Below are 26,866 nucleotides of genomic sequence, written 5' to 3' on the forward strand. Positions count from 1 at the left end.
AATTTGCTACAGTATATATTACACGCAATAGAATCAATTTCATCAATTTAACTCGTCAAGATGGAGAAAGCTATTTTCTTCACGGCGTGTACCCTTTTTATGTTTTCGCTGGTTCAGCCATCTGCAGGAAAAGCTTATTCAAGCGGTGAGTATGAAGCATTTATACGTAGTTTACTCATATATTATTTTGCTTGAGAAAAAAAATTCTTAATCATTTAAAGTCAGTTTAATATACTAGATTTAGTTTCAAAAGTTTTGTATTCTAAAATTTTTAATATTATCGTTCAAATATATTTTTACTAATTTTAATTGGAGACATCTTTTATCTTTCGTTATAAAAATTGGCAACATATTATGTTAGCTAAAAACAAAACAAAAACCAAAACAAAAGAAACATGAAAAGGCTATTTTGTTTGCTAACAGCTTTATAAGGAAATGAAGAAATGGTAGTTTTATTTTATTTTTTAATTGGAAAGGAATCTATAGGGTTTTTTCCAACGGCCAGATTCTGTTCATGCATTATTTAACAAAGATTGCCTCAAAACACTTTCTATAAATGTTTAAAGACATAAACGTTTATACATGTATCTGTGACATTTACACACTCAACTGTATTAATTACAACAAATTCCATTGCATTAAAAATCTGCCCATGTAACAACCCAAATATATCCTTGCTTCTTTTTTTTTTATCAGATAACAGACACGCTATTGAAACACAAGAGTGAAATGTTGTAATATTTACTACTGTTTTGTGTTGGAGGTCAATTGTTTAAATATTAAACACAAACATTGATACCTTATAAACATGAGACGAATGCTTTTAAATTGTCTACCGCTTACTGATAAAAAAAAAATAAATCCAATTTATGCATTACTTTTTATTTACAAAACGTTCATTAAAATCCAAACTGATACATTAACGGTAGCCCTGAGATATGGATATTTAAGAGCGATAACCTTTTATTACAATGGTTAAAAGAATTCTTGTACATTTCAAATATTTCAAGGTAAAATTATGACTACATTTCAACAAACTTAACGATTTTAGAAAAAAAAAATCCCCAAAAAACATGATCTCTCTCTCTCTCTATATATATATATATATATATATTTGTTTTTCTATCTTGCTCCTTCTTAATACAGCTCCTGTTAACGAAATTGAAGGATTTAAATGCATCAGTAACCTCTACATACATTAATTAAATCACATTTTTAAGTTAATGTCACAATAAAACAATTGGTTGATATTTTGAGCGGTAGTGTACATATAGTTCCACAGCAATGCAATATTTTGCCCTTCATGACTGTTATTCAAACATAATTAAGTGCAAATGTATTTCAATTAAAATTTTGAACAACTCAACATTATTTTTTGGCGTCAGCTTGGTTTTTTTTAAATTTGTTTACGACTCACCTGTGTTATTGCTTTTTAAATTGCTTGAACAATTGAAATCAATTTTGTAGGCTTGAAGTAAATTTCTCTCTACTTTCATGATTTTAAAACTTTTAAATACTTCATTATTTATTGAGACAGTTTACCTCCAAAAATTTAGCTTCAACAAAAATGTTAGATGAAGATAAGCATGTTTATATTTTCTTTTGCCTTTCGTTATGAAAACGTATTGAAATGCTTGCTAGGGCGTTGTTATTGTCATGCACATGTTATCATAATGCTTTTGACCCTTAAGATCAAGATCTAGTAAATGATTCCAGACTGTCTTTTTGGTGCTAGAACCATCATGACGTCATAATTGATTTGATGAATCTTTTCTGCATTTTACAGCTTCAAAGGAATTGTGTAGAAAATAAAACAACATTTTGACATTCTATATTAAATCACGGGAAAAGTAATACCGGTACCTATATTCAATTTGACATCATTTTAAAGAGGGGGTCAAGTGCTTGTTTTTTAATGCCGTTTTTGGAGAGAGTGTAGGCATTGTAGATTTATTTCATTATTCAACAACGGACAAAACTCCGAGATTTTTTACCTTTATCCTTCATATTTCATAGAAAATGGTTGTTTAAAAGATGATTTTTCATTGCGTTTACCAAAAATTTAACCCCCAGTACACCCTAGGAAACAAAGATATTATTATGAAGCATTATTAAAAGAATTTATATCTTGAATTTCATAAATCTATAGGCACCTCTCATTTACTAGATCCTGACCATAAGAAAAAACCTTCACCAATAAAGAAATAGGGTCATAATTAATGCGGTTGACTATCCTCCATATTACAAATTTAGGAAGCCCCAAAAAAGAAAAGAGATCAACAGCAGACTGGCAGGGAAAAATTTGATTAGGATACTTTGTATGAAAGTTTTTATTTCTATAAAAGGCATAAAGAAACAAGTAACAAGTGAAGGTTAACAAGAAGAAAACGATTTGCAATATTTTTCTTAAGTTCAGAGTATTCGAGAACAATCAGCAACTTTACTGCAAAAATGAAAACAAGATTATTGTCATTTGTAATGCGTTGATGAATATTTTTTATCAATCGGAATGGCCAATTTAATGTACTGCCTATACGGTGAAACATTATTAATCCCTGTTAAAGAATTACCGACACTGTGTGACAGCTGTATTAAACGTTCATTCAGACCTATTCGGTTAAACACAGGTGTAAAGTTTTCCCGACAATCTTTCACATCATTGACTGACTGAAGCAAAATGTAAACAGAGAAACATAATTTGGGTTATTTAAACATCCACTGGCGCAAGGCTTGAAATTAAAAGGAAATTTGCCGAAACCTGATACATCTGTCCTTTTAAATTCTCCGGTTCTCTAAATTTGTTACAGTATAAGTTTAATTCAATCGCGGCAATCACTTTAATTTGCTATGATGTGGAGAGCAATTTTCCTCCCCGCGGCTGCTCTGCTTCCTTTGGGTGTAGTTCACCAGTCTTTAGAAAAAGCTTATTCGAGCAGTGAGTGCAAGCAATGATTTATCCTACTTCTGTGTCTATTTTGCTGTAAAGAAGGAAAGTATTCTGATTTACAAACGTGAATGTCCATTAGATTTCGTTTTCTTAGGGGTTTTCCTCCTGAAACTTTTGATATTGTAATACGTTGTTCTGATAAAAAATGTCAGTGTCATGTCGGAATTTTTTATCCATTTCTTTTATTTTGAAACATATAGTATTTGGTTTTTTCTTTATTCTGTAACCATAGTTTATAACTTCGTTGGAAAAATTACAAGAGAGACATAAAAAGTATATAATCTTTTAAAACAGATTTATAGACAAAAATATAAATGAGGAAAGTTTTAAAAAAGATATAGTGTGTTCCCCTTGTAAGCTAATTTTGATTTGATTTTTTCAGTAAAAAGTTTAAGATCCCTTTCTGTTGGTGTTTAAAGACATATTCGTTTATATCTTAAATATTTGCATATAAAACTGTATTAATTACAACATAATTCAATCAGTCAACAGTTTATTTTATGATAAAAAATATAACTCTTAATTTTCAAAACAGGACCATATTATTGAAACATATGAGCTAAAATGTCCTACTGTTTTATGTTAAAGATCATTCTTTTTAAAAGAATCAACAAATGCATATTGATACATTATAACCGTGAGACGGTGTGTACATGTTTATCGTTAACCTATCGAAAAAAAAAATACGATAATAGACACACAGCGGGTGTTATCAGTCAGCAGAGGATGCTCACTCCTTTTACATGTAGGCATCAGATTCTGCCTCTGTGGTTTTCCAGAGATCCTTGAATGCTATGTTTTGGACTATTGATTGAATACCGATATTGTCCACGGATTCTCTCCGTTTTTCCCGATCATGACATTTTTAACAAAATACGACATTTGTCCCGATAATGACATTTTTACCGATATGACATAGGGCGCACGGCGGGTGTGACCGGTCAACAGAGGATGCTTACTCCTCCTAAACACCTGATCCTATATCTATCTTTTTAGAGGTCCGTGTTGCATTGCTTTGAATTTGTATTTCCTTTTATGGATTTATAAGATGGTTTACAGTTTGTTATTGCCATTTTTCATTTATTTAACCCAAAATTGATACAATAGAGAGGTAAGGTACATTATAGTGAATTTGAAAGCAATTACCTTCTTTCTTTAGAGGAGTTGTGAACAATTTATATACCATAAAGTAAATTTATGACTACATCAAAACATCTTTAACTTTATGTTTTTAAAAATATAGTTTTTATTGCATTTTTACGAGCGAAACAATCTCTCTCTCTCTCTCTCTCTCTCCCTCCAATATTTGTCAATCATTTTAAAGGTATGCAAGGACGGACATGTTATAACTTCAATTGTTACAAAGAACGTTCTATTTATGTTATTTATTTAAAGGACAAACATGTTAATATGTTTCACGTTTGTATACTGAAATGTGTCACAAATTTTATATCATAAGATGTAGTTTAAATGTTTATACTAACTCGATCAAAAAGACATCCATTTCAAACAATACTTTAAGACTAAATCGTTTTCTTTAAAACAGATTTGATTTCATTGAATGGTGCATATTTGGGATCAGTCACCTTTTTACGATGGCCATAAAAGAGTCGAATATCATTTAAACATTGAAAAAATATGATTACATTTAAACATTTAACTTTTTGTGTTTTATAGGTATTGAATTTTATTTTATTTTCACATGTATATAACATAATTTTCTCTCTCTCTCTCTCTCTCTCTCTCTCTCTCTCTCTCTCTCTCTCTCTCTCTCTCTCAAAACATTATGTCTGTCATTCTTTTTACAGAAATCCATGTACTTACCATATTTAAAACTTAGTTATATCACATCTCTTTTGTAAATGTCACAAAGAAACAGTTGTCGAATTAAAGAGCAGGAGCTTAGCTCCACGTAAGGCAATAAATAAAATGGCTAAAATAAATATATATGCTTATAAATTAAGAAATTTTGCCAATAAATTACGAAACGTCTGCACATTAGTAACAGTTTTCTGCTTATACATTTGGTTTTTCAAAACGTTTAATTTGATGTCCGTAAGATATAATTGATTTTGACCTGATAAATAATTACTGAGAAATAAGTAAAAAAAAAATACTTTCATTTTCGATTAACCAGCCTGGAATAGCAAAAATTAGAGTAAGGTTGTGGACACACTTTGGCGGATTCAAGTCAGTGGGAGTTTGCAGCAAAACACCGTATATACGGGTTTTTTCGCATGTCACAAAATTTGCGAAAATGGGTAAAATCTTTTTAAAAACATTTTTTATTTGCTCAAGTAATTTTTTGCGATTTAAAAAGTTTTTAAAAAAAAAAAGATACAGGATATAATCTCTGCGTATTCACTATCCTTCCATATTATACATGTAAATATAAACTTCGTACTACTCTAATTTTAAAAACAAAATGACCGGAAAATTTTCAATCTCTCGATTTCTTGATCTCTCTCAGTTTAATCATGGTCCCCTGAAGTTCGAGTTATCTAGATTCACCTGTATTTGCGTTAAAAAGAGGTCGCGAAGAATTCATCATCGTGAAAATTACCGGATATACGGTATATTCTTGAAATATTGAATGATTACGTAGAAAGTGAATATATATTTTCTGGGAACTTATTTAGGATATATAGAGAAATTACGATTTGACAAATGTTGATTGAATAAAATGGGTCAATTCGTTTCTTGAATGCGAAATTTTAGATTTGATGTATAGACGCTTGAGAGAGAGGTTAGAACTTCCAGAAATTTGTAACCAAGGACGTGGTTGACAGGACGAGTTCTTCAAACATGACAGGTAGATACCTAGGATCGGCAATCTATGCTTAATTAAAAAGCCTGATAAATGAAATAAGCTAATTTGATGCGATTTTTATAATTATATGATAGTGTCGATGGCAGGAACTTTCCAAAACTGGGTGTCCAAATACGCGGTTTGGCTAATTAACGTCATGGCGGAAATTGTAGGGCGAGTTAACGATTTCGTTTAACAAATGCATATAAATAGGCATGCACAAGCGTTTTTAACACACACGACGAATTGGTTGAAAACCTTATACATTTTTTATTTATTTTTTAAAAATGAACAAATTGTGTTCTATGTCTATATCAATAAATAATATGTATGCATAAAACGGGGAAGTTGAAGGGGGGGGGGTCCAAATAATTTAAAAAACAGTCTTCTGGCTGAAATTCTTAATTTGCCTTGAAGACGCACTAAATACATGTACTTAGTCAATGATTTGATTTAAAATAAAAAAAATTGTATTTTTTCAAGACAGCCGCAATAAAATAATTAAAAACCACGTACATGTTTATATACACATCCAGTTTTTATCCCTGCCAGCTCCTTTAAATGTCCAACCATGCAGTTAGTTTTTTATTTCAATTTTAAAGAATACGTTCAAAAAGCAATTTTTAAACAAAAAGGGTATATTATAATATATAACAATAAACAAAGAAATGTGGTTATACATATTAAGTATTGTATCATTTTCGTGTATAATATTAGTTACATAGCCATGTAGTGACCGGGTATGGGATGATGCCTGTTTAGTAAATTAAGTACCTGGCAAGGCGAACCCGGGTATTACTGTGTTTCAAATCATAACAAATATAAAGCGTAGAAACCATTGTTTGAATGCATAATTTTAATCAGTTATCTCAAATTTTATCCGTGAAAATAACTTCTTCGTCTTCTAAGAATTTTTACTTTTTTATATATTGCAGTTAATAGTATGTATTAGTGTGTACTAATTTAAACAATAACGTGTTTTCTTTGATGATGCATGCCGGATATGAAGGTTACAAAATTGCCAAAAAATACATAACCCGCTAATTTTTTCTACAATGATCACTACCTTTATACATGTTACTCGCACGAATCAGAAATGTAAGCATTTAATTGTTATATATACATCTGCCTTTAAACAAAAAATATAAACTGATATTAAAAAGTTAGTAAGATTCACTAAGTTAATGTAAATGTACATAAGTACGTTAGCTCAAAGAAACATCCAAATCGTCTCCTATGAGAATATGAGTCTGACATCATCATGTTTTTTCCTGCAGTCAATGATTTTTCTTAAGTCGCTGTAGGTTTCGACCAATTGTGTAGATTTCAGTCTTGCTGTTTCAAAAAGCAATGAACAATTTTCAGTTTATGTACATCAAAATATATGATAATATTCTTGTTCTATTGAAGAACAATATATATGAGAAATGAGAAAAAAAATGTTTCAATGTTTGCCTTTTTTTGAAAGTTACGAAAGAGCAATTGAGTGTATTCGTATTTCTATTTTGAAGATTTGACATTTCACTGGTATATTTAAAGGTTGTATTTTTTTTCAATTTCTAAGTTTCTTGTTTTAGTGCTTTTTAAATCGCTTGATCAACTCAAATGACTTCGTCTAAGCTATAAGTAAATTATTAAATAGAATCTCAATTCTTTGATGTTTTTGATACTTTAAAATACTTCATAATTTATTGAGACCGTTGACTCGAACAAAATGTAGTTTCAGTAAATGTGCAGATGAAAGTCAGCTTGATTTATTTTTGTTACCCTTCGTTATAAAAACAAGTGATAAAATGCTTGCAGTGGCGTTGTTTGAGACCTGTAATTATACTGCAATTGCGTCTTAAGAAAAACCGTTCCCCATGGATCAAAAGGGTCCGTAGAATGAATTTAATACAACTATCGCATCAACAACATAATAAAAATATAAATGGGTTAGGAATCAGACAAAACAATTTCAATGTCTTCCCGTCAGCAATACAGTAAAAGATTTTTTTATAGTTTTATAAACCATCAACAGAATCAGTTTTTTAACACACATACAATTAATGTGGTAAAACTTCTTTATGTCTACAAATATATAATATATCAATCTTCTTAACCAGGCGGCAATTTATATTTCAGAAAAAAAAGATCAAGAATAAAATAAGAAATAATTGAATTTAGCTGCGGTATAGCGAAAAACGTTATGAAACATGTAATTATTTTTCAGCTGAAAGGCGAGAACTTCTTCGAGAAATAGAGCGGGAGTTGGAAAGATCTGAATTTTTTGAGGTAAAAATATATTTTTCAATGAGAAAACGCTGGATAGGATTAGGGTTGGATATCTAAGTGAATGAGGTTACGTCACTTCAAAACGGATATTTGAAAGTTTTTAATGTTTCGAAATTTAAAACGCATGGAATGTTAGATACTAACGTTTTCATATTTTTTACATCAAAAAAGAATAACTATTGTTAATGATAACTAAAAAAATATAACCAACTTGAATCTATAGCAATTACAAAATACATTCACCCTAGTTATAGGTTCACAGCTTTTTAATTTCTTTTTTTTTTCTTGAGAAAAAGATTTAAAATCTCTCGTTTATTTCAGAAGGAAGTATATCACATTATGGAGTAACTCACACTTATCTTATATTGTACGTAATGTTTAGCGCACAGGATATATTAATTTTCAAACGTTTCAATTTCATTTTCATCTATTCATCCTCTATGTCAGCCGGCAAAATTTAGTGAAATAAAACATTCTTTGTATAATTCTAAAAGACGTATCTAGTTCTAGCTGTGTCTGGACGAATCAAAGACAAAGATAAAAAAGATAGATCCGTATTCAATTGTAGAAAGGCGGACATTACAAAGGGCGAAAAAATTCCTCAATACAATACTGTATCAAGAAAAATATGCGTCCCGTTTTTTGCCTTTGTTGTCAAATGACGAATTTAAGATTTGCCAAATATCTGTGCATACTATATTTCTATATTTCTGTTTTAACAAAGCTATCTAGGCCCATTCAAAACGCGGCGAAACCATACGCAAATGACAAAGAGCGAAACTGACACATGGCAAAACAACCTTGTACATGTATACAGTATACATTTTATGTTATTTGAGTGTATTTATATTCTTTATCGTTACTATGTATTTCAGAGAGAGGATAAGAAAGGTGACAAAAAAGAAGACAATAGTGACGAGAGCACAAATGTATTAGATGAAAAGGTATGTTTTTAAAAAGTAAGTTACATGTAACCATTCCGTCTTAGGATCCACTTGAGGGTCACCTCAAACTTAGTAATTACAAAATCCAGTAGTTTTTTTTCACAAGCAGTTTATTAAAGCGTGATCGAATAGTCAAAATTACATCAATTAAAAAGAGCCAAAATCAAAGATCTAAAATGAAATTATGTCTTAATTAAAATCCCTTTGTTGATTTAAGAAATGAAGATAATAATTTTTCTATTGATCGACGTATCGAAGAAAAATTGACCAGAAAACTTCATCAATGCGCGTAACGCATTGATGAAAAAGTATTCCGGTCAACATTTTCAAATAAAAAATTGTGAAGTGTCATTGATCAAAAATGTAAATAACGTAAATGAAGCGGCGCGTATGAATACAAAACAACAACAGCAACACTATTCAAAATGGAGGCGCCTTAAGCTGATGCAGAGCTATTGAGCTGAATTTAATGGATTAAATACTAATAGTGAGTTAAAATCTGAACCGGCTGAATTGAAAACGAAAGGAAAATACATGCAATAGCTTGCGATATCATTCACTGTGCAGAAAAACTCGTAATAAAACTAGTTTTCATGCGAGATCGCTGGAATATGCAACTTGTCATAACCATCCAAAGAAAGGCGATCGTGGACGAAAATAGCTGATATGTCGACAAAAAATGTATAAGCGAATTTTGTAAATGTTGTGGTAACCAGATAGCCAGTGATGTACTTAAATGGTATATCTGCCGCTTGCAATGCGCCGAAGGAGTTGATGCATTACTCATAGCTTTTCTTTACGACGCGTATTCTGATGACCGATCATGTACATGTGTAAATTTAAAAAATATCGTTACCAAATTTGAACAGCAGTGTTACCGTGAAAGTTTATAGGCCTATATGTTCGTTATACTATTCCTGGAAAAGGAACAGCAAGTCTCGCTGTAAATGTTGATTGATCTCAAGCAGACGAAATCGTTAGAGGACGCTTAATTTTCTATTTCGTGAATCAAATAATGTGTTTTGTTAAATTTTGAAGGTTAAAACTTTCAAGTTTTTATATTCACAAGGTTGCATTTTGTTTGCTGACAATAAAACAGACACAACTTTACATTTTGTTAACAGTGTTTATTTTTGAAATTCCCGTTCTATAAATAGTGTTAGACCAGAACAGTTGAGAAAATAGATCCGGCAAAAATTTTTATTGATGCAGGTACTAAAGAAATTTTTCAACCAATCAGAAGCGCCGATATCTCATAAAACGAATAAATATTAAATGATATCCAAATAATAAACCTATGCCCAATAATTATAGATCTCTATAAGCAGAATCAAGACCCAATATCACATTCTTAATCCAAAAATTAAAAAATCTATCAAAATCCAAAATCAAATGAAAATTCTCAAAATCAAAATTATAAACCCTATAAGTAAAATTCTGTCTAACATCATTTTACAGGGGATTATATAACATATTACTTATGATTGACAGTTCCAATTAGTTCAGCCCATCTACGATGATCATGAGTGAACATTTAGTGTTCAAATTCAAGAGCTATATTTTATTTCTAAATAAAGAAAAAAAACTGACATAACTGTTTATCAAAGAGTATGGATGCAGGTTTTGAGTCTCCGAGTCCCGGGTCTTTGGGTCCCCCACCTGTGTATGATGGACCACTTCCGCATAATACATTTAATCATACATGGCTTTAGGGTTACAAAGGTTAAATAGAAAGAACAAGCATGACATGGCTAACTTGCAATATCAGGGCCTTCATTGCAGACACAGAATCGCCAAGTATGACAATTTATTGATAACATGTTTATATAATTTGAATTTGGATTTTACTGTTCCCGAATTCCGTACCTGATTAATTAAAATCATTTAAAATTCAAATTGTTATGATGCAGGCTTTGAATCTCCCGCCTGAGTATGATGCATCGGAATTTACATGTATTTTCCTAAATAATGCATTTCCTCCTACAACAAGTCATGTCGTGAGGGGATGCTCCGCTTTGCAGAGCCTTTTTTTTTAACTTAATCCCAAATTAATTATGTAACTACCTGTCTTACAATATATTCAACTTATTATATCATATAAGGAACTTATAAACAAATCCATGTTATTCATTTCCATAATAGATGGAGTGACCGTACCAAAAGTCCTCCCTTTTTTTTTTTAAATTTTAGAATGTCGATCCCGATGATCCAGATATGCGGCTTGTTCTTAGCATGGGAGTTGTTGTGGACGGTGTTGTTAAACACGTAAGCTCTATTGTGATATTTTCAACAACAAAAAATAATGGGAGTTCACAGAAAGACGCCTTAATATTTCCTTATTTATACTGAAATTTACGATGGTGATATATATATTATAAAGATTATGCATTTTCTTTTCACTATTTTAAATGAAGATTGGTTATTTCCTATCATTAAATTACTACTGTGATATGTCCAGCATTAACAAAACTGCGTCTAAGTTTACGAAAAGACAACATCAAATGCAACAATGGTTGTATACCGATCTCTAACATTTTTATTCAATTTAAATTTTATCGAACAATACATATCTTAAAATGACCGTTCAGAGTTTTTGTAATTCATACGAGTATTGCCTATATACTTAGCCGATACTTCTGTTTTTTTCTTTTTATATTTAGCCAAAGGGACTACACGCTGATGACTCCAAAAAGATCAAAGCAAAGAACTTAGACAGAACTATTGAAACTGAGGAAGAAAAAGAGAAAGAGGGAAAACAGGGAGAACAGGTTCACATTTATGAAATTAAAAAAAGGCTTTTTTTATTGACATGTGTAATTCGACGAATCAAAAGTCAGAATGGACCAGTTCTTGGTTCAGTGCGTCTTATAGCTTTATTTTTTCTCTCAAGGACTTCCTAAAAACATTTTCATTAATACATGTACATAAATGTGCGGTTAAACTTTTTCATAGAATTGAACTTTTTGAGGATAGGTAGATTTAAATGTATGTAAAAAATGTGTTAAACCGGGAATATTTCTATTCCTCTTTCATTAAATGGCTTGGGTTTGATGTTCCGTCCTTTTGTTATTCCGTCATCATTCACTTTCCGATCATTATCTCAACAACAGTTGCACACATTCAACATAAATTTAAGATATGGATGTAATTCGAATTTGGTTCCGGTCCGATAAATTTGACAGAGTTATACCCCCTGAATTTCAAAAAAGGGGAAATTCACTTTCTGATTATTCTCCCAATAACCGTTATACATATTAAACTCAAATTTTATTAACATGTAGTTGAGTTCAAATTTTGTTTCGATTTTATAATTTTAGACAAAGTTGAGCCTCTTGAACTTTGAAAAAAAAAGAGAAATCTCAGTTTTAGCTCTCTCACGTTTGAGGGCACGCATATATTAATCTGATATTTCATATATAGGTTATGTACAAAACAATACAGATAAGATACAGATCTAGTTCAATTCCTATGAATTTTGACAGAGTTGTGCCTCTTGAACTTATAAAAAATTGAAACTCGTTTTTTCCGCTCTTTAACTTTTGAAATAATGCATATGTAAAGTTTATATTTCATATATGATTGATTTATTACAAAAATACAAATCTGGTTTAAATGTTGTTCTGGTCCTATGATATTTGACAGAGTTATTCCTCTTGATTTTAAGAGAAAACAAATATTTTTCAGGGATTTATAACTTATTCTGCAATAAAAACAAATGTTATACAGAATTTGGCATTTGAAATTCTGGGCACCTGCGGAGGCATTCGTAGCGTTACGACACTTCTACTTGGTTCTCTAAACATGACTGTAAACTATTTTTTTTTCAGAAACGCAGGAAAAGAAACTTTGGACCTAATTGGCCAAACTGGCCAAATGGGATAGTACCGTATGTGTTTGATTCAAGTATACGTAAGTACAAATTATTCATTACTGATCAAAGTAGAGCTTCATGAAATAAAAGTTATAATGATGTGTTAAGGCAAAAAAATATTGTGTTCTAAATGTTAATGTTCTAATATGTGAAATAGTTTTGATGCGATTTGAAAGAAAATTGAGTGAGTTAAGAGTTTTAAAACATCAAAATATCCACGAAATTGTAACTTCAAAGAAATAACAATATGCTAGATACTTATTTCATGTATCCATGCATGTTTAGTTGCCAACAGAAAGTATTTTCTCCAAGCGGCTGAGCTTTTTCATAACTTGACCTGTATTCGCTGGAAGCCGAGATCGTCGGAAGTTGAAGCTGAAGTGGGACACAAAGGATACACACTCGTCAGAAGGTACCGGATAATTTCCTAAAACACCACTATTATATTTAAACCAACTCGTGTTTAAATTGAAACAAAAAATAGCAACGAAGCATTTAGCTATAGATCTAAATTATTCAATCTTAAACCAAATGGAGATTTCCCAATCTTCAGTCTTTCATTCATTATTTTTTGTTAAAGCAATATGAACTGTATTTTGTTAAATTTTATTTTGGTTTAAAAACCTGTTAAAATAATAAGTCTGCATATAACTTAAACTTTTATGATAAATGATATTCAAAAAAATCATTAATTTTTGTCAAGAGAAAGATATCTCTTTTAAGGAATATATAGCAAATCATTTTTTGTACAGGATGACAACAATTCAATTTTGCTCCAATTAAGGTTTCTTAATGGATTTTCCCATAAAGATAAGCAAACAGAATTCTAAAAGTAATGATATTTTTTGTACTTTTAGCAAAGAATAACATTTTCGTAAAAAAAAAATTCAACGTGAAAATTCCAGCTCATATTGCTTAATTATTGATAAAGGTTTTTTTTAAATTTTAAATTAGATGTGAACAAATAATGATTTGTTTTATAGTGGGACAAGCTGCAGTGCCGGTGTTGGTTTCTATGGGGACGGTGAACATATAATCAACTTGAAAGAGCCTGGGTGTGGAACGGTATAAAATTAGAAATTTCAAACAGTGAACTACATGTCTTATAATATAACATCGTTTTCTTGCAAGCAGTTCTCAGCATCACATAAAAAATTCATTATACTCGTTGGATTCATAAATGGATTTCTCTGTTACTTGATTGTTTCTTATATGTGTCTTACTTTTGTAAATTGTATGTCCACGTATTCTTTTATATACTTTTTTTCTCCCAAACGATGTTCACTTTCATATACCGTTCCCTATATTCAAACATGCTTTCGAATTTGAAATATTTTGTAAATTTTGCATCCATGTTTAGGAATTGTATAAATTAAGGTTACAAGTATTAAATACAAAAGAACAATAAAATTGTTGAAATACCTGTAAGAGGACATTGTCGTATTATAGGTTGGTGTAGCAGCTCATGAAATGTTACATCGGCTAGGACAACGGCATGAACAAAGTCGTAGTGATCGGGATCGGTATGTACAAATTAGATGGGACAGAATCGATCCCGACTCCCAATACAACTATTATCGACGATTAACGTACAACAGAAACCCGTATGACATCGGGAGTGTAATGCAATATGTAAGTATTTCTATATCCTGTTAAATGTAAAGTTTATCATTGTCAAAGCCACCTGTATGCGCGTGTTTCTATACAATTGTCATTTTATTTACATCAATCAGGAAAAAACAACTAACATGGTTTAAATTGCAATATTGATCTTTTTAATTTATGTAAAAATGAATATGTTGCTTAAAAAGAAGTTATTTTGTTTTTTTAACAGGGATATGGAGAAGGACGAGGCATTGAATTAAGAGATAAGAATTTGCTATTTTTGGAATTCCCCGGCAATGAAGTGCTGTCTTTTTATGACATCAAAGATGTATTAGATCAATATGATTGCACAAGTAACCTTTCTTTTATCTTATTTAATATATTTTCTAATTATTTTATTAAGTTTGTAATCTTCTTTTGATTCTGCGACTTTGCTTTTGAGCCAATTCTCCTATCTGCTGTTTTTCTTAAGTATTTAGTTATGTATAATATTTTAGTCAAGAACTTAACTTAAGAAACACAACAGATACGAGAATTGGCTCAAAAGCGAAGTCGCAGAGTCAAAAGAAGATTACGAACTTGACTACAAGATTTTAACTTAAATAGCTAATATATAACTTCAAAAAAAAATAAAAGCATAAATATAATTCCTCCTAAATAGACAATCTTTTTTTTTAAATATTGTGTAGTTTGGAGTTTTTAAATTTCCTCTTTAATAATTTTTACCTAAAGAACAATTTTAAGGCAGTCATTGTGTTCGATTATTCCAAAAAATATTTTGAATTTTTTTTTTATTAAAATCTAAATTATGATTGTACATATTTTAAAAATGTACACCATGACTTCCATACAAAAAGCAATACATTGCCTGACGTTACATTTTGATCAAAGCTGTAATCATAGATACTCAGAATGTTATACATACATGTATGAAAACAGTAATGCAGAAAGGTAATGAAATACATTGTTATTAAAGCTCACTGTACGTCTCCCCCGGATTGTCAAAACGAAGGGTATGTCAATGTGGAATGCACGTGTACCTGTCCCGCGGGATTTACTGGAACCAATTGTGATACAATCATCACAGATCCTGGTCAGTCATGTTCTTTTTTAGTTTATTTTTTTGTTGTTTTTTTGGTATTTTTTTTGTTTTTGTTTTCTTGTCTTTTTTTAACTGAATCTAATTGTGTAGTTTGATTTTTATTTCATGTTAACTTCAGATTATTACAAAATTTGAAATTCGGTTAAAATTCTTTAAAAGATCAGTAAGAAAATATTTTCAATTGAACTGTGAACTACTATTTGACTTTCCTAATCAAGATTGTGGCGGATTTATACATCTTAAGGAAAACGATCCTTCCCTTGAACGAGATAGTGATGTCACTGTCATTTCGCCAAATTACCCGGGTCCAGTTGGCCAGGACAAAATATGTAGATGGGCAATAACGGTAATTTTTTTTGTAAAAAAAAATAAAAATAGCATATACATGTATGCAATGATTCCTATATATTTACATCTACCAAGCATAATTTCCTCTATTTCTTACGGAAACTTATAGTTAATTCATAGCTCTATAGAAACAGCCAGACTGAAGTCTACACGCCTTATTTATCGATTGGTCGAAATCTCAACGTCTGAAAGTGACAGGACTGAAATTGACATGCCCTGTTTATCGATTGGTCTGAACCTACAGCGACCGTAGTAAAATCCCGGACTCCACGAAATAATGACGATGCCAGACTCAAAGTCTCACACGAGACGATTTGGCTGTTTCTTTAAGCTTACGTACTTTTGTACATTAACAGTAATTTAGTGATTTTTACTAACTTTTCATAATCACTTTATTAATTAGTTAAAGAAAGATGTTAACATAAACAATAAAATGCTTTCTTTGATGATTCATGCGGGTATTGAAGGTAGCGATCATTGCAGGAAAAATTTACATTTTTCCTGCAATGTTGCTACCTTCATATCCCGAATGAATCACCAAAAAAAGCATTTTATTGTTCAAATAATGACGTTTTACGTTTTTGTATTTGATTGGTTTTTTTTTCTTCGAATCTTCATAATAAATGGATTATCTATAGTATTTAACGATTTCCGATTTCCGATACTCAGCAATGATTGATAACTCTTAATTATCCTGATTTTTTTATTCGTGCCATAAATCTACCTTTTATGTAGACAAACATAGTTTTCTTGTGATAATATTACGATGATTTTTGCAACAAACTGGTTGTCTTAGTGGTTACATGCAGAGCTATTTCACAAAGGTAAAATGGTTCGGGCCACTGATTCACCGGTATAACCGGGTTTTCTCTTCTTATATGATCTTAACTTGTATATTTATTCCATTTAATCCATCATGGTCAAAACTGCAATTACTTCGTAATATGTATTGATATCATTAGTAAATCATAATTTATTTCTTTTCATTTATAAAGTTTGAAGAATAGATTACATTTTCAAGATAAAAACATACTTTAGGGCTGAGGATCGGAGAACCTTAATTGCTTTTTATCAATTTATCTCAGTTTTATTGTATAGCAAAGAGCTGTTGAATAATTAGTTTTTTTATCCCTTACATTTAAATCAATATTAGGCACCTGCTGATGCATGTTCCTGGCGACGTTTTTGTCGGTTGCCCCCCCCCCCTCCCCCCCCTCCAATATTCGAAATATAATGCTAATGTCAAAAATATACTCTTTTAAAAAAATATATAAATACTGAGACAAAGATAGAGGTGAAAATATCTGTTTTTTACCTTTCATTTAAATCAAATTTAGGCGCCTGCTGGTTACATCATCAAAATGACGATAGATGACCTCCACATGGCCTATAACCCGGATACACTCCGTTGTTACCACTGGCTGGAGATTCAATACAACCTGCCTGGCCAACCAGGAGTGAGGTAAATAGTCTTGCTTTTGTGAAACATAGTAAGCTACTCTGTTTGAATACATGTTATCTTTACAAAAAATAAAACTTGAAGCTGTGTAGATAATTATTTTCTGCCATGTTACGATTGTAATTAACTTTTCTTTCTGATTAGTCTGAATGAATACCGTTAGAGTTATAGACGTAGAAATGATACATGAAATAAAACAGAAGTAGCCATGAAATAAGGGCAAAATTTTCCCCGTAGATATAAGGTATGCGAATGCATATTTCACTGGATTAAAGTTTTAAATCGTTCGAGAATGCACAGGGGTTTTTAAGCCTGCTTTCAGATTCCCGCTTACTTAGTATAGATTTCTCACACCTGTTAATAACCACTTTTATTATATTTTTTTCTGTTATAGGCGTTGTGGTGACATTATTGGTGAATTTTTTTTTGTTACAGGCGTTGTTGTGACATTGTTGGTGAACTTTTTTTTGTTACAGGCGTTGTGGTGACATTGTTGGTGAAATTTTTCTGTTATAGGCGTTGTGGTGACATTGTTGGTGATTTTTTTCTGTTATAGGCTATGTGGCGACATTATTAGTGATTATCATCTGTTTTAGGCGTTGTGGTGACATTGTTGGTGAAACATTCCTAACATCAGTGGACTCCCCCACATTGATGATTGTTACCATGGATACGAAATTCGCTGGACGCAGAGTCTCGCACAAAGGATTTAAACTTCACTTTGAAAAGGAAAGAGAAGGTAAATTACAATAGTATTAAGTTGATGAAGTGTAATTGAATCAATTTTTAAAAGTTTCAAATCAACCACTTCAATTATTATTTTTTGTTATAAACCGACCCAATTGTTAGTACTAAGTCAAATAGAAGGTTTTTTTATGAATTGTATACATAATAAAAAGCCCGTTAATAAGTCAAATTAATGTTATTTGGAAGGCCTGACAAAATGACTGAAAAGTAGGGCTATTCAACCAAATATCACGAATTGTTCCCTTTACTCTCTGTGACTGGATGACACATTTATTCTAATGATTAAGGCAATATGAATAATTTTTTTAAGTTTTCAAGATACTAGTATATCCCACATTTTCGCCTGACAATAAAATCCAAGCATTGTTTATTATGCAGATAAAACTTTCTTCTGCACTCGTTTCTTTCCTTCATTAGTTTGCAGAGACAACCCTTGCGTGTACGGTGTGTGTGTTCCAACTGAAGCTAAGGCTTGTCAGTATAAGTGTGTCTGTCAGTCCGGTTACACAGGAGAGAAGTGTGATCAAGTGATTGGTGAGTCGATTTTAAAAAAAAATCAAAGAATCTCGGTTTAACGCAGTTCATACTAATGCATTATTTGGATATATATTCTGTACAAATGATTGATTTTTTTTTTCAACTTACTTTAAAAAAGTTAAAAATTATACCTCAATGGCAATGAAAGATGAATGTCTTATTTGCTACAATTTTCTAAGATTATCTTCTTTTCGATTTCTTACTTCATGGTTTCTTTCTTGTAAGATAAAAATGTATTCTCCTTTGTTTTTAAACTCGTCTTTTAGCTAACGAATTTTAAATATGTTTGTAAAATTTTATGCATTTATGAATACATGTACATGTACCATGGTATCTTTTTAGAGGATGCAAAACTGAAATGCACATTTGAAAGATTCGAGAAATGTTTCTTCGACAATGTTCAGCAAGGAGATGACTTTGAATGGGGACAGGGCTTTGTAAGTACAAGTAGGAGTTTGAAAAAAGAATAACCTTTGCTTCAGGTTATGTTTTAAGAAATGTGTATAAAATTTAGTAAAAACATTTTATCTGTACACGTATATATGTAATTGTTTGTCATAATTCTACCTTTTTTTACCTTTTTTTACTGGTATTAGCAAAAAACCGCTTCATTTTCTTTGCATACAATACGAATTTCTCCTTAATTGTCTTACACTTTATAGAAACACACCATTTCAAAAGAGACGGGACCAGAAAAAGCTTTCCGGGGAGAGCGCTTCCTGTTTGCTGAAATGTCGTTACCCAGAGTTCCTGGCGACAAAGCCATTCTACAGACAACTGTGCCACTTCCAGGTACGTATAAAAATGATAACATTTGAAGTTACGGAACTAGTTAATGCGCTACAAATTCAATGATATTTACATTTTCCTGTGTCATTTTCTGTGATAACACTTTGGATGGTTTTTTTTACATACAGTCCAATAAATTCAAATGACGTATTGTTGTTTCGCAAGTTGGGTTTGCATACTTAGATAAATATTCCTATTTATTCGTAGAACTGCAAACAAATTCATAATCAAAAGTGACAAGGAATCATTTTTTGAATATTATGAGGTGATAATTTCAGTCGTAGCGTGATCAAATCTATTATAAAGCCCTTCTGGTCTTATTGGAGTTAATCACGTCCCGACCAAAATTATTATCTCATAATACTCAAAAACTGATTCCCAATTCCTTAAATAACATCTTTTTATACTGTACAATAAAACTGACTGGACTGAACAATCTTTATTGGTTTAAAAATGAGTAAATTCTGTAGTCCATACATGCATATGTGTATATGTCATTTATTAGTATTGTGACATTTCGTTTCCGGTATTAGCCAAAGTTGGCTGCCTTTCATTTGCATACAATATGTTTGGACGCACCGTCAATAAGCTATCGTTATATGCCGAGGGACCAGGCTCAGGCAGAGAAGTGCTGTGGTCAAAGGAAGGTAACCAAGGTTCCGATTGGTTGACTGAGACAGTGGATATCACGGCGACCGAAGGCATGAAGGTAAACATGTTTGTTGATGATGGATAGTATTGTATAATATGTACTATTTTACGAATAACAACTGATTGTAGGGTTATTTATACAATAAATGCAACTCTAATAAGTCTACACGGTTATTTATTCATTATGATTCCAAGATGTTTAAATATAGGTGAAAGAAACCAAAAATTGAGGAAAATAAACTCTGTGGTTTAATAACATCTGATAATCAACCAATATAATTGTAGTTGTCCTTTGAGGCCATAACTGGAGAATCATGATTTACAAAGTTATTCTAAATAGTTCAGGGTGTATAGATATATGTCAAAGAAACTGATTATTAAACAAAAGAAACAAATGTAATATGATTTAATTATTACATCTTATTTTGTATTCATGTCATTGTAGCTGTCCTTTGAGGCCATAACCGGAGAATCCTGGGACAGTGACGTTGCATTAGATGAGATCACGTGGGAAGTTGGTTCCTGTAGTGAGTGAACGTCTTCTTTTAAGATACAAATTAAAATGTGTTAAACTTGCTATCTCCTTAAACATCTTAAAATAATTTTCAGGATGATCAGGGGGATAATACAAAACAAATCAATGTTTAATTTGATTTGTAAAAAAGCGGGAACGTCATTTTATATTTGTGTGCATTACATATTGTTAATTTGAAGAATCGTTTTGAAGAATTTTGTTCCAAAAAGTAACTTGCGCTAAACTTTTTCTAGGATTTTGTCCTACTCTTGTTTGCACTAAAAGATATCCTTTTTACAGTTACCATTAGAGATTTTTAAGAAAATAAATGATCGTTTATTTTCAGGAGATGACATCTTCAGTGATTGTGTGGTAGCTGGAGAAGAATATACAGGGACACGTGACTACACTAGGAAGGGAGTGACATGCCAAGCCTGGTCCTCTAATACACCTCATAAGATTTCGTCAGGTACGGTTTGCTTTAAGATAATTTACTGTACATTTACCCCTACAATATCCTCCTTAATACCTTTCTATCAGCTACACAGTCTATACGAGCTACAAGTTTTGGTTTTTTTTCTTCAATTTCTCACTCCTAAAAAGTATACATACAAATGATGGTATGTCGATACTTTGTTGGTCAGAAGTGTCGAAAAATTCGATTAATGATGATACCGATCCATCGTTTTCAGGTTTAAAGGGTTGAGCAGAATAAGTGTTCTCTAGGTATTATTGTTGAATAAAAAATAACTACTTTGGACGTACATTTTGAAATTATGTCATCGAGCAATCAATTTTATTTAATCACCATTTCTCATTACAAATCACTTCTTATTAAACTATCTTGCATCACACTCTTTTGAAACATCATTCATTCTAAAGACAAAACAGTTCTCTGGGAAATAATCCTGGTTGATCACTTGATCAAATCCCGTGAAAAAGCTCTTAATTGCTTACATTAACGTTGGAGAAAGACGAATCGTAAAACATTTCTTAGTATGGTGTTAATATAAGTGTCTGTAGTTATCTTTGCAACATCATAAGAAAGGTTGAACGAATAAAAATAGTTATGCTTTTCAGTAGGTACATTTAAAAAAAACCTGTTGCTATTGTAAATACTGCATGAGTGTTCATTTCAAATTTTTTGAGTTATCTTACAGGATACTCCTACCTGGCATCAGAGTCGAATTATTGCCGTATATCCGACGAACCCAGCCCTTGGTGTTACACAATGGACAATGGTACTCGGTGGGACTGGTGCAGTGTACCGTACTGCTGTAAGTTTTATTTATACCAAATTACACGATATTTTTGTTGTATCTGTATATCATAAACTGGTAGAATATGTATCTGTCTGGCAACATTGCAATTTTGTACCTTTAACCTTATACTTTTTCAAAAAAAAAACAAACAAATTTTATCTTGAGTTCTATTAACCGTTTTGTAAGAAGTTCTTATTTTCAAGGAGAGTAAAACTTGATTCATTATTCGGAGTAATGAGTCAAACATGTAAAGTACCGATCAGACCCAACCTGACCGAAAGTAAAGCCTAACTAATCCCTGGGTTTACTTTCTGTGTTTACTCTGGGTTCACTCAGGATTTACTAGAGTGGTCCTATAATGAACCCAGAGTAAATCCAAAGTAAACCCAGAGTGGACAAAAGAGAGTAAACCCGGTCAGATGTATACCCCTGAAAGCAGACGCTGACAGTTTATTCGGAATATGCAAGGGGCAGGGATTACAGGCAGTAGGATGGTAAAATAAAGGACGGGTCTGCTTCACAGTACATTGCGTACAGTTGACCCCAAAAGCAATTTCCAAGTTAACCCCGATTGGACAATTTTTCAAAAAGCAAACCCAGACTAGCCGAAAGTAAACCCCAAAAGTATATCCGGGGTTAATTTGGTGTTTACTCTGGTACAGTACCCGCAACGTTATTTTTTACAATCCGTTCCTATCGTATCGTGTATCAATCCTATCGTATCGTGCGTGTATACTGTTCTATCGTGCGTTAATGCTATCCTATCGTGCGTGTATACTGTTCTATCGTGCGTTAATCATATCCTATCATGCGTTAATCCAATCAGATTTATTGTTTATTTCAACAATTCTTCCGTTTATCCTATCGTGTTAATCGTTTCGTGCCTTTTCATAAGCAAGTAAATGTATTACTAAGTTGCAACTCGTTCGGTGCGCCGTATACGAATATTTATCGAACAAGAATTGTAAAATCCTATTCAACATTCCGTCAGGATACTTATTTTTAAATGTTTTAGATCAAAATTAACCAATATTATATGTAAATCATTTCTGTTAACATTGAAAATGAAAAACGAAGTTCTTCGGAACAAGGTAACATATTTACCTGTAAATCGAATATATTAAATCGTACGCCTGAGTATATACCTGCGTAAACATTAACTTTTATGCAATACAATTTTGTTGCATCATATTTTACAGAAACAAAACTATTTATGATATAATTTATATTTAATTAAAATCCAAGTTGTATTTTGAACCTGTTATTTTCCGTGTGATATTTGATTTCAGGCAGAAATGTTTTCGGCACTCAGCTAGGGTGTGTGATAATGAAAACAATGTTAACAAATATTTACGCGGAATGTGTATCTGCGTAAATATTTATTTAACTTGTCTGTAATAATTCGTTTTTAATGAATCATTTTCTTATACAGAAAGAAATGTACTTATGACAGATTTTAAATTTACTCTATACAAGAGTTGGATTTATATAATTAAACCCGCTATTTTCCGAGTGATTTAATCTCGGGCTTAAATATTCGCGGCGATCGGCTGTATGGTGTTCGGTAATGAAAACAATTTTAACAATACAGAAAATTTATTGATCATTAAAACTCATAATTTTAGTTGAAAAAAAATTCACTGGTCATTTTTATACATTCTATAAATAATGCAGCGATGATTAACAACTCGGCAATTGTTACTAAAAAGAAATTCAACGTAAATCTTTATTTGTACGTGTTCTCTCTAAAATTCTGCCATTATCAGTTTGTTCGTAAATATCGTTTAAAGCGATCATACGTTTATCATGAACATCGTTTATCCTTTCCTATCGTGTATCAATCCTATCATATCGTGCGTGTATACTGTTCTATCGTGCGTTAATCCTATCCTTTCGTGCGTGTATACTGTTCTATCGTGCGTTAATCCTATCTTATCGTGCGTGAATCCTATCCTATCGTTTATCTTGTAAAAAATAACGTTGCGGGTACTGTAGGTTGTGTCTGATTGGTACTGTATTGCGATAACCTGCAATCACCTGCCCCGAATGACATTGATATGCATATTTTGCTCCTAATGCAACGCGAAAAAAAAATAATAATTTTAAATACAATTTATATATATCAACAACTGTTTTATATGTTCAGTTGCAACAGAGTGCACCTATACTCTAACTGGTGAGGAGTATACGGGGACTGTAAGCCACACCAAAACTGGTAAACCTTGTCAGAGGTGGGACTCACAGACTCCCCACAAACACAAGTATAATCACTTGTCAAAAGATGAAAACTACTGTAGGAACACAGACGGAAGTGCTGGATCGTGGTGTTACACCATGGACCCAGATGTTCCTTGGGAAGTCTGTGATGTACCTAAATGTGGTAAAAGTGTTTTATAATAGTTCATTACATTACTTCATAACCACCCTTCAATAAAGCGGATTGGTACGCTTTCGGTTGTTTTGAAACTCATTAAAATATCTCTTTGTTTTTCTTTTTTCCTCTTTTATTTTCCGTTCATAGTCAAAAATGATGTGTTACCGTTTATGTCACAATTTGACCATTAATCAGGAAAAAATATATATAGTAGAACATATATGCACATGGCTTATTTGAGCTGATACATAATAAGGCTACATACGAAGGCATGATCTGACGAGTTCGTTATACATACATGTATTTGCAAGTATACAGTTACATTTCTTCCGCCTTTTAAATTTTTTATGCTATCTTAGTTGGGACCATGTGTCTTAGTTAAGAAACAGGTTATAAAGTTTAATATTGTTAAAGTGATGTTTAATACTTATTGCAATTTCCTATACAGAAAAGATTGAGAGAGAATGCACAATGACAGGAAGAGGACTGGACTACATTGGAAAAAAGAGTGTCTCTCAGAGCGGAAAGACCTGTCTCTCTTGGGCAAGCTGTATGTGTAAAAATATTGATTAAAGACAAAGTGATAAATATTTGCCACGAAATATAAAAAAAACCACACAAAATCAAAATCTTAATTACAAAAACAATTAAATTGCTTTATTTTTGAAACACTGCTTAGTCTGCTTGTTTTCTACTACATTTCATAGCATATCTGGCGGCATCGATGGAAGAGGATGCTAACTACTGCAGAAATCCGGACTACTCGTCCAAACCATGGTGTTACGTTCAAGGAGGGACCGGACCTGTAAAAGAATACTGTGACATCCTGTCTTGTGGTCAGTTCATATCAATGAGACAATCATCACGTCATGCGTCAGTACTAACAAGCATTCACAGGATTAAACTGTGCCATTCAGTTAACTGAATTCATCCTGTTATTGTGATCGGCTTCGGCCGATCACAGTTGGGTCCATATGAGGCATCCGGCAAATTTAACTATTTTACGCACGAATTGCGCAGTGCACTTTTTTTAATTTATTTTGCAATGACAACTTTATTTAAATCTTTAATTAGACGTAGATTACTAAAATGGTAATGTTATTCGTTTACCCTGAAAATAAAACATGTATACAGTTACATACATAATGATTCAAATGACGTTTTTTCACATATGCGTAGGAATATTAGTCGGAAGTATAATTCGCTTACTAAAAGTAAAGCTCATTCATACCTTGCCATTTCGGAAATCACAGCATGTTGCGTATATTATATAAACAGATCTGACCACAAATATTTTATGCCAATCATTCCTTTATAAGAAATACTTGTTTTCGATTGTTGTTTTGATCTACTACTATACAGAAGTGATAACAAGAATAACATCTGGAGAATGAATAAAGAGTGGTTCTTATCATTGTGGTGGAGAGCTTGACATGTTTTTTTTTTTTTATTTCTTTGGTAGCTGATTCTCAATGTTTCCCAAATCCTTGCAAAAACAGAGGTCAGTGCATGGAGGAGGGGACCTCATACTCCTGCTCTTGTTTGAATGGATTTTCGGGCGAGAACTGCGAGATACAAGCAACTGGTGAATATATCTTTTTTTAGCCTTAAGAGTCATCAATGTAAAAATCTTTTTCAATTGCAGTGCCATGACATAAAATTTTGTTATGAAGCAGTGACATGATTTTTAAACCTGTTATTGTGTTATTAAAATGGCGGTTTTGATAGGTTTAATTTACTTTAAAGGTCCTGTTGAAGAAGACTGCAAAAGATCGGGAATTGGTTACGATTATACAGGGAAGGTTAGCGTCACAGAATCTGGGAGAACGTGTCAGGCATGGAGTTCTCAGACCCCACATTCACACTCCCTGACCAGTCCTCCAGAAAACTATTGCAGGAACCCGGATAAGGAACCTGCTCCTTGGTGCTACACTACAGATCCGAACAAGCGCTGGGAACTCTGCAATATTTCAGATTGTGGTAAATCTTAGTGTTGTTCTCGTAACCGTCTATGAAATTAAATTTTGTACTCTGTCACATTTACAATGATACAGAATAAAAATCATATATGCATGTATATGTATCTATAAAATTTACACATTTACTGTTGATGTAACGCTAAACACATTTGCGTCTAAATTTCTATTGGATATGATAAAGCAATAAAAAAAGAGGAGTAAACAAGCGAAAAAGATCATCTCATACTATGAGAATTCTTACATGTATAGGTAATAATTCGTTAATTTGTTTTGTTCCCCCTTCCCACAGAAACGCCTCCTTTGGAATGCCTTCCGAACAATGACCCCAAGGGTAAAAAATACTTTGGAACTATGAGCGTGGCAAAGACGGGGGACCCGTGTCAGCGCTGGGACTCTCAAACTCCCCACGAACACAGCTTTGATGAACTGTCTGATCAAGAAAACTACTGTAGGAATTCGGACGGTGACAACGCCCCCTGGTGTTATACGACGAATAAAGACAACCGATGGGAGTACTGCGCTATTCCACATTGTTAATCACGAGCAAGGAACAGAATCTCAGTTTTAGAATAGAACTTCGAAGTTGTTCCTCTGAATGCCGTTAGTAATCCTAGTAATAAAAAATGTTTGTAATAAAAATGATGCATTCCTCTT

At 32.1% G+C, this 26,866-nt stretch overlaps 1 protein-coding gene across 1 annotated transcript; it reads left to right on the forward strand.

Moving 5' to 3' along the window:
- On the forward strand, positions 1-26,866 carry LOC128172103 (uncharacterized). The gene is made up of 27 exons (XM_052837873.1): positions 1-145; positions 7,969-8,030; positions 8,906-8,974; positions 11,165-11,239; positions 11,635-11,742; positions 12,802-12,883; positions 13,131-13,257; positions 13,829-13,910; positions 14,295-14,477; positions 14,680-14,803; positions 15,427-15,543; positions 15,771-15,898; positions 17,238-17,362; positions 17,956-18,098; positions 18,524-18,640; positions 18,986-19,080; positions 19,306-19,435; positions 19,966-20,141; positions 20,529-20,610; positions 20,944-21,066; positions 21,758-21,874; positions 24,006-24,239; positions 24,682-24,783; positions 24,941-25,069; positions 25,696-25,818; positions 25,980-26,213; positions 26,502-26,866. The coding sequence occupies exons 1-27, from the start codon at positions 61-63 to the stop codon at positions 26,747-26,749; spliced, it is 3,420 nt and encodes a 1,139-aa protein (XP_052693833.1). The 5' UTR covers positions 1-60; the 3' UTR covers positions 26,750-26,866.

The sequence above is a fragment of the Crassostrea angulata genome, chromosome 2, assembly GCF_025612915.1.
Source record: "Crassostrea angulata isolate pt1a10 chromosome 2, ASM2561291v2, whole genome shotgun sequence".
Taxonomy (NCBI): domain Eukaryota; kingdom Metazoa; phylum Mollusca; class Bivalvia; order Ostreida; family Ostreidae; genus Magallana; species Magallana angulata.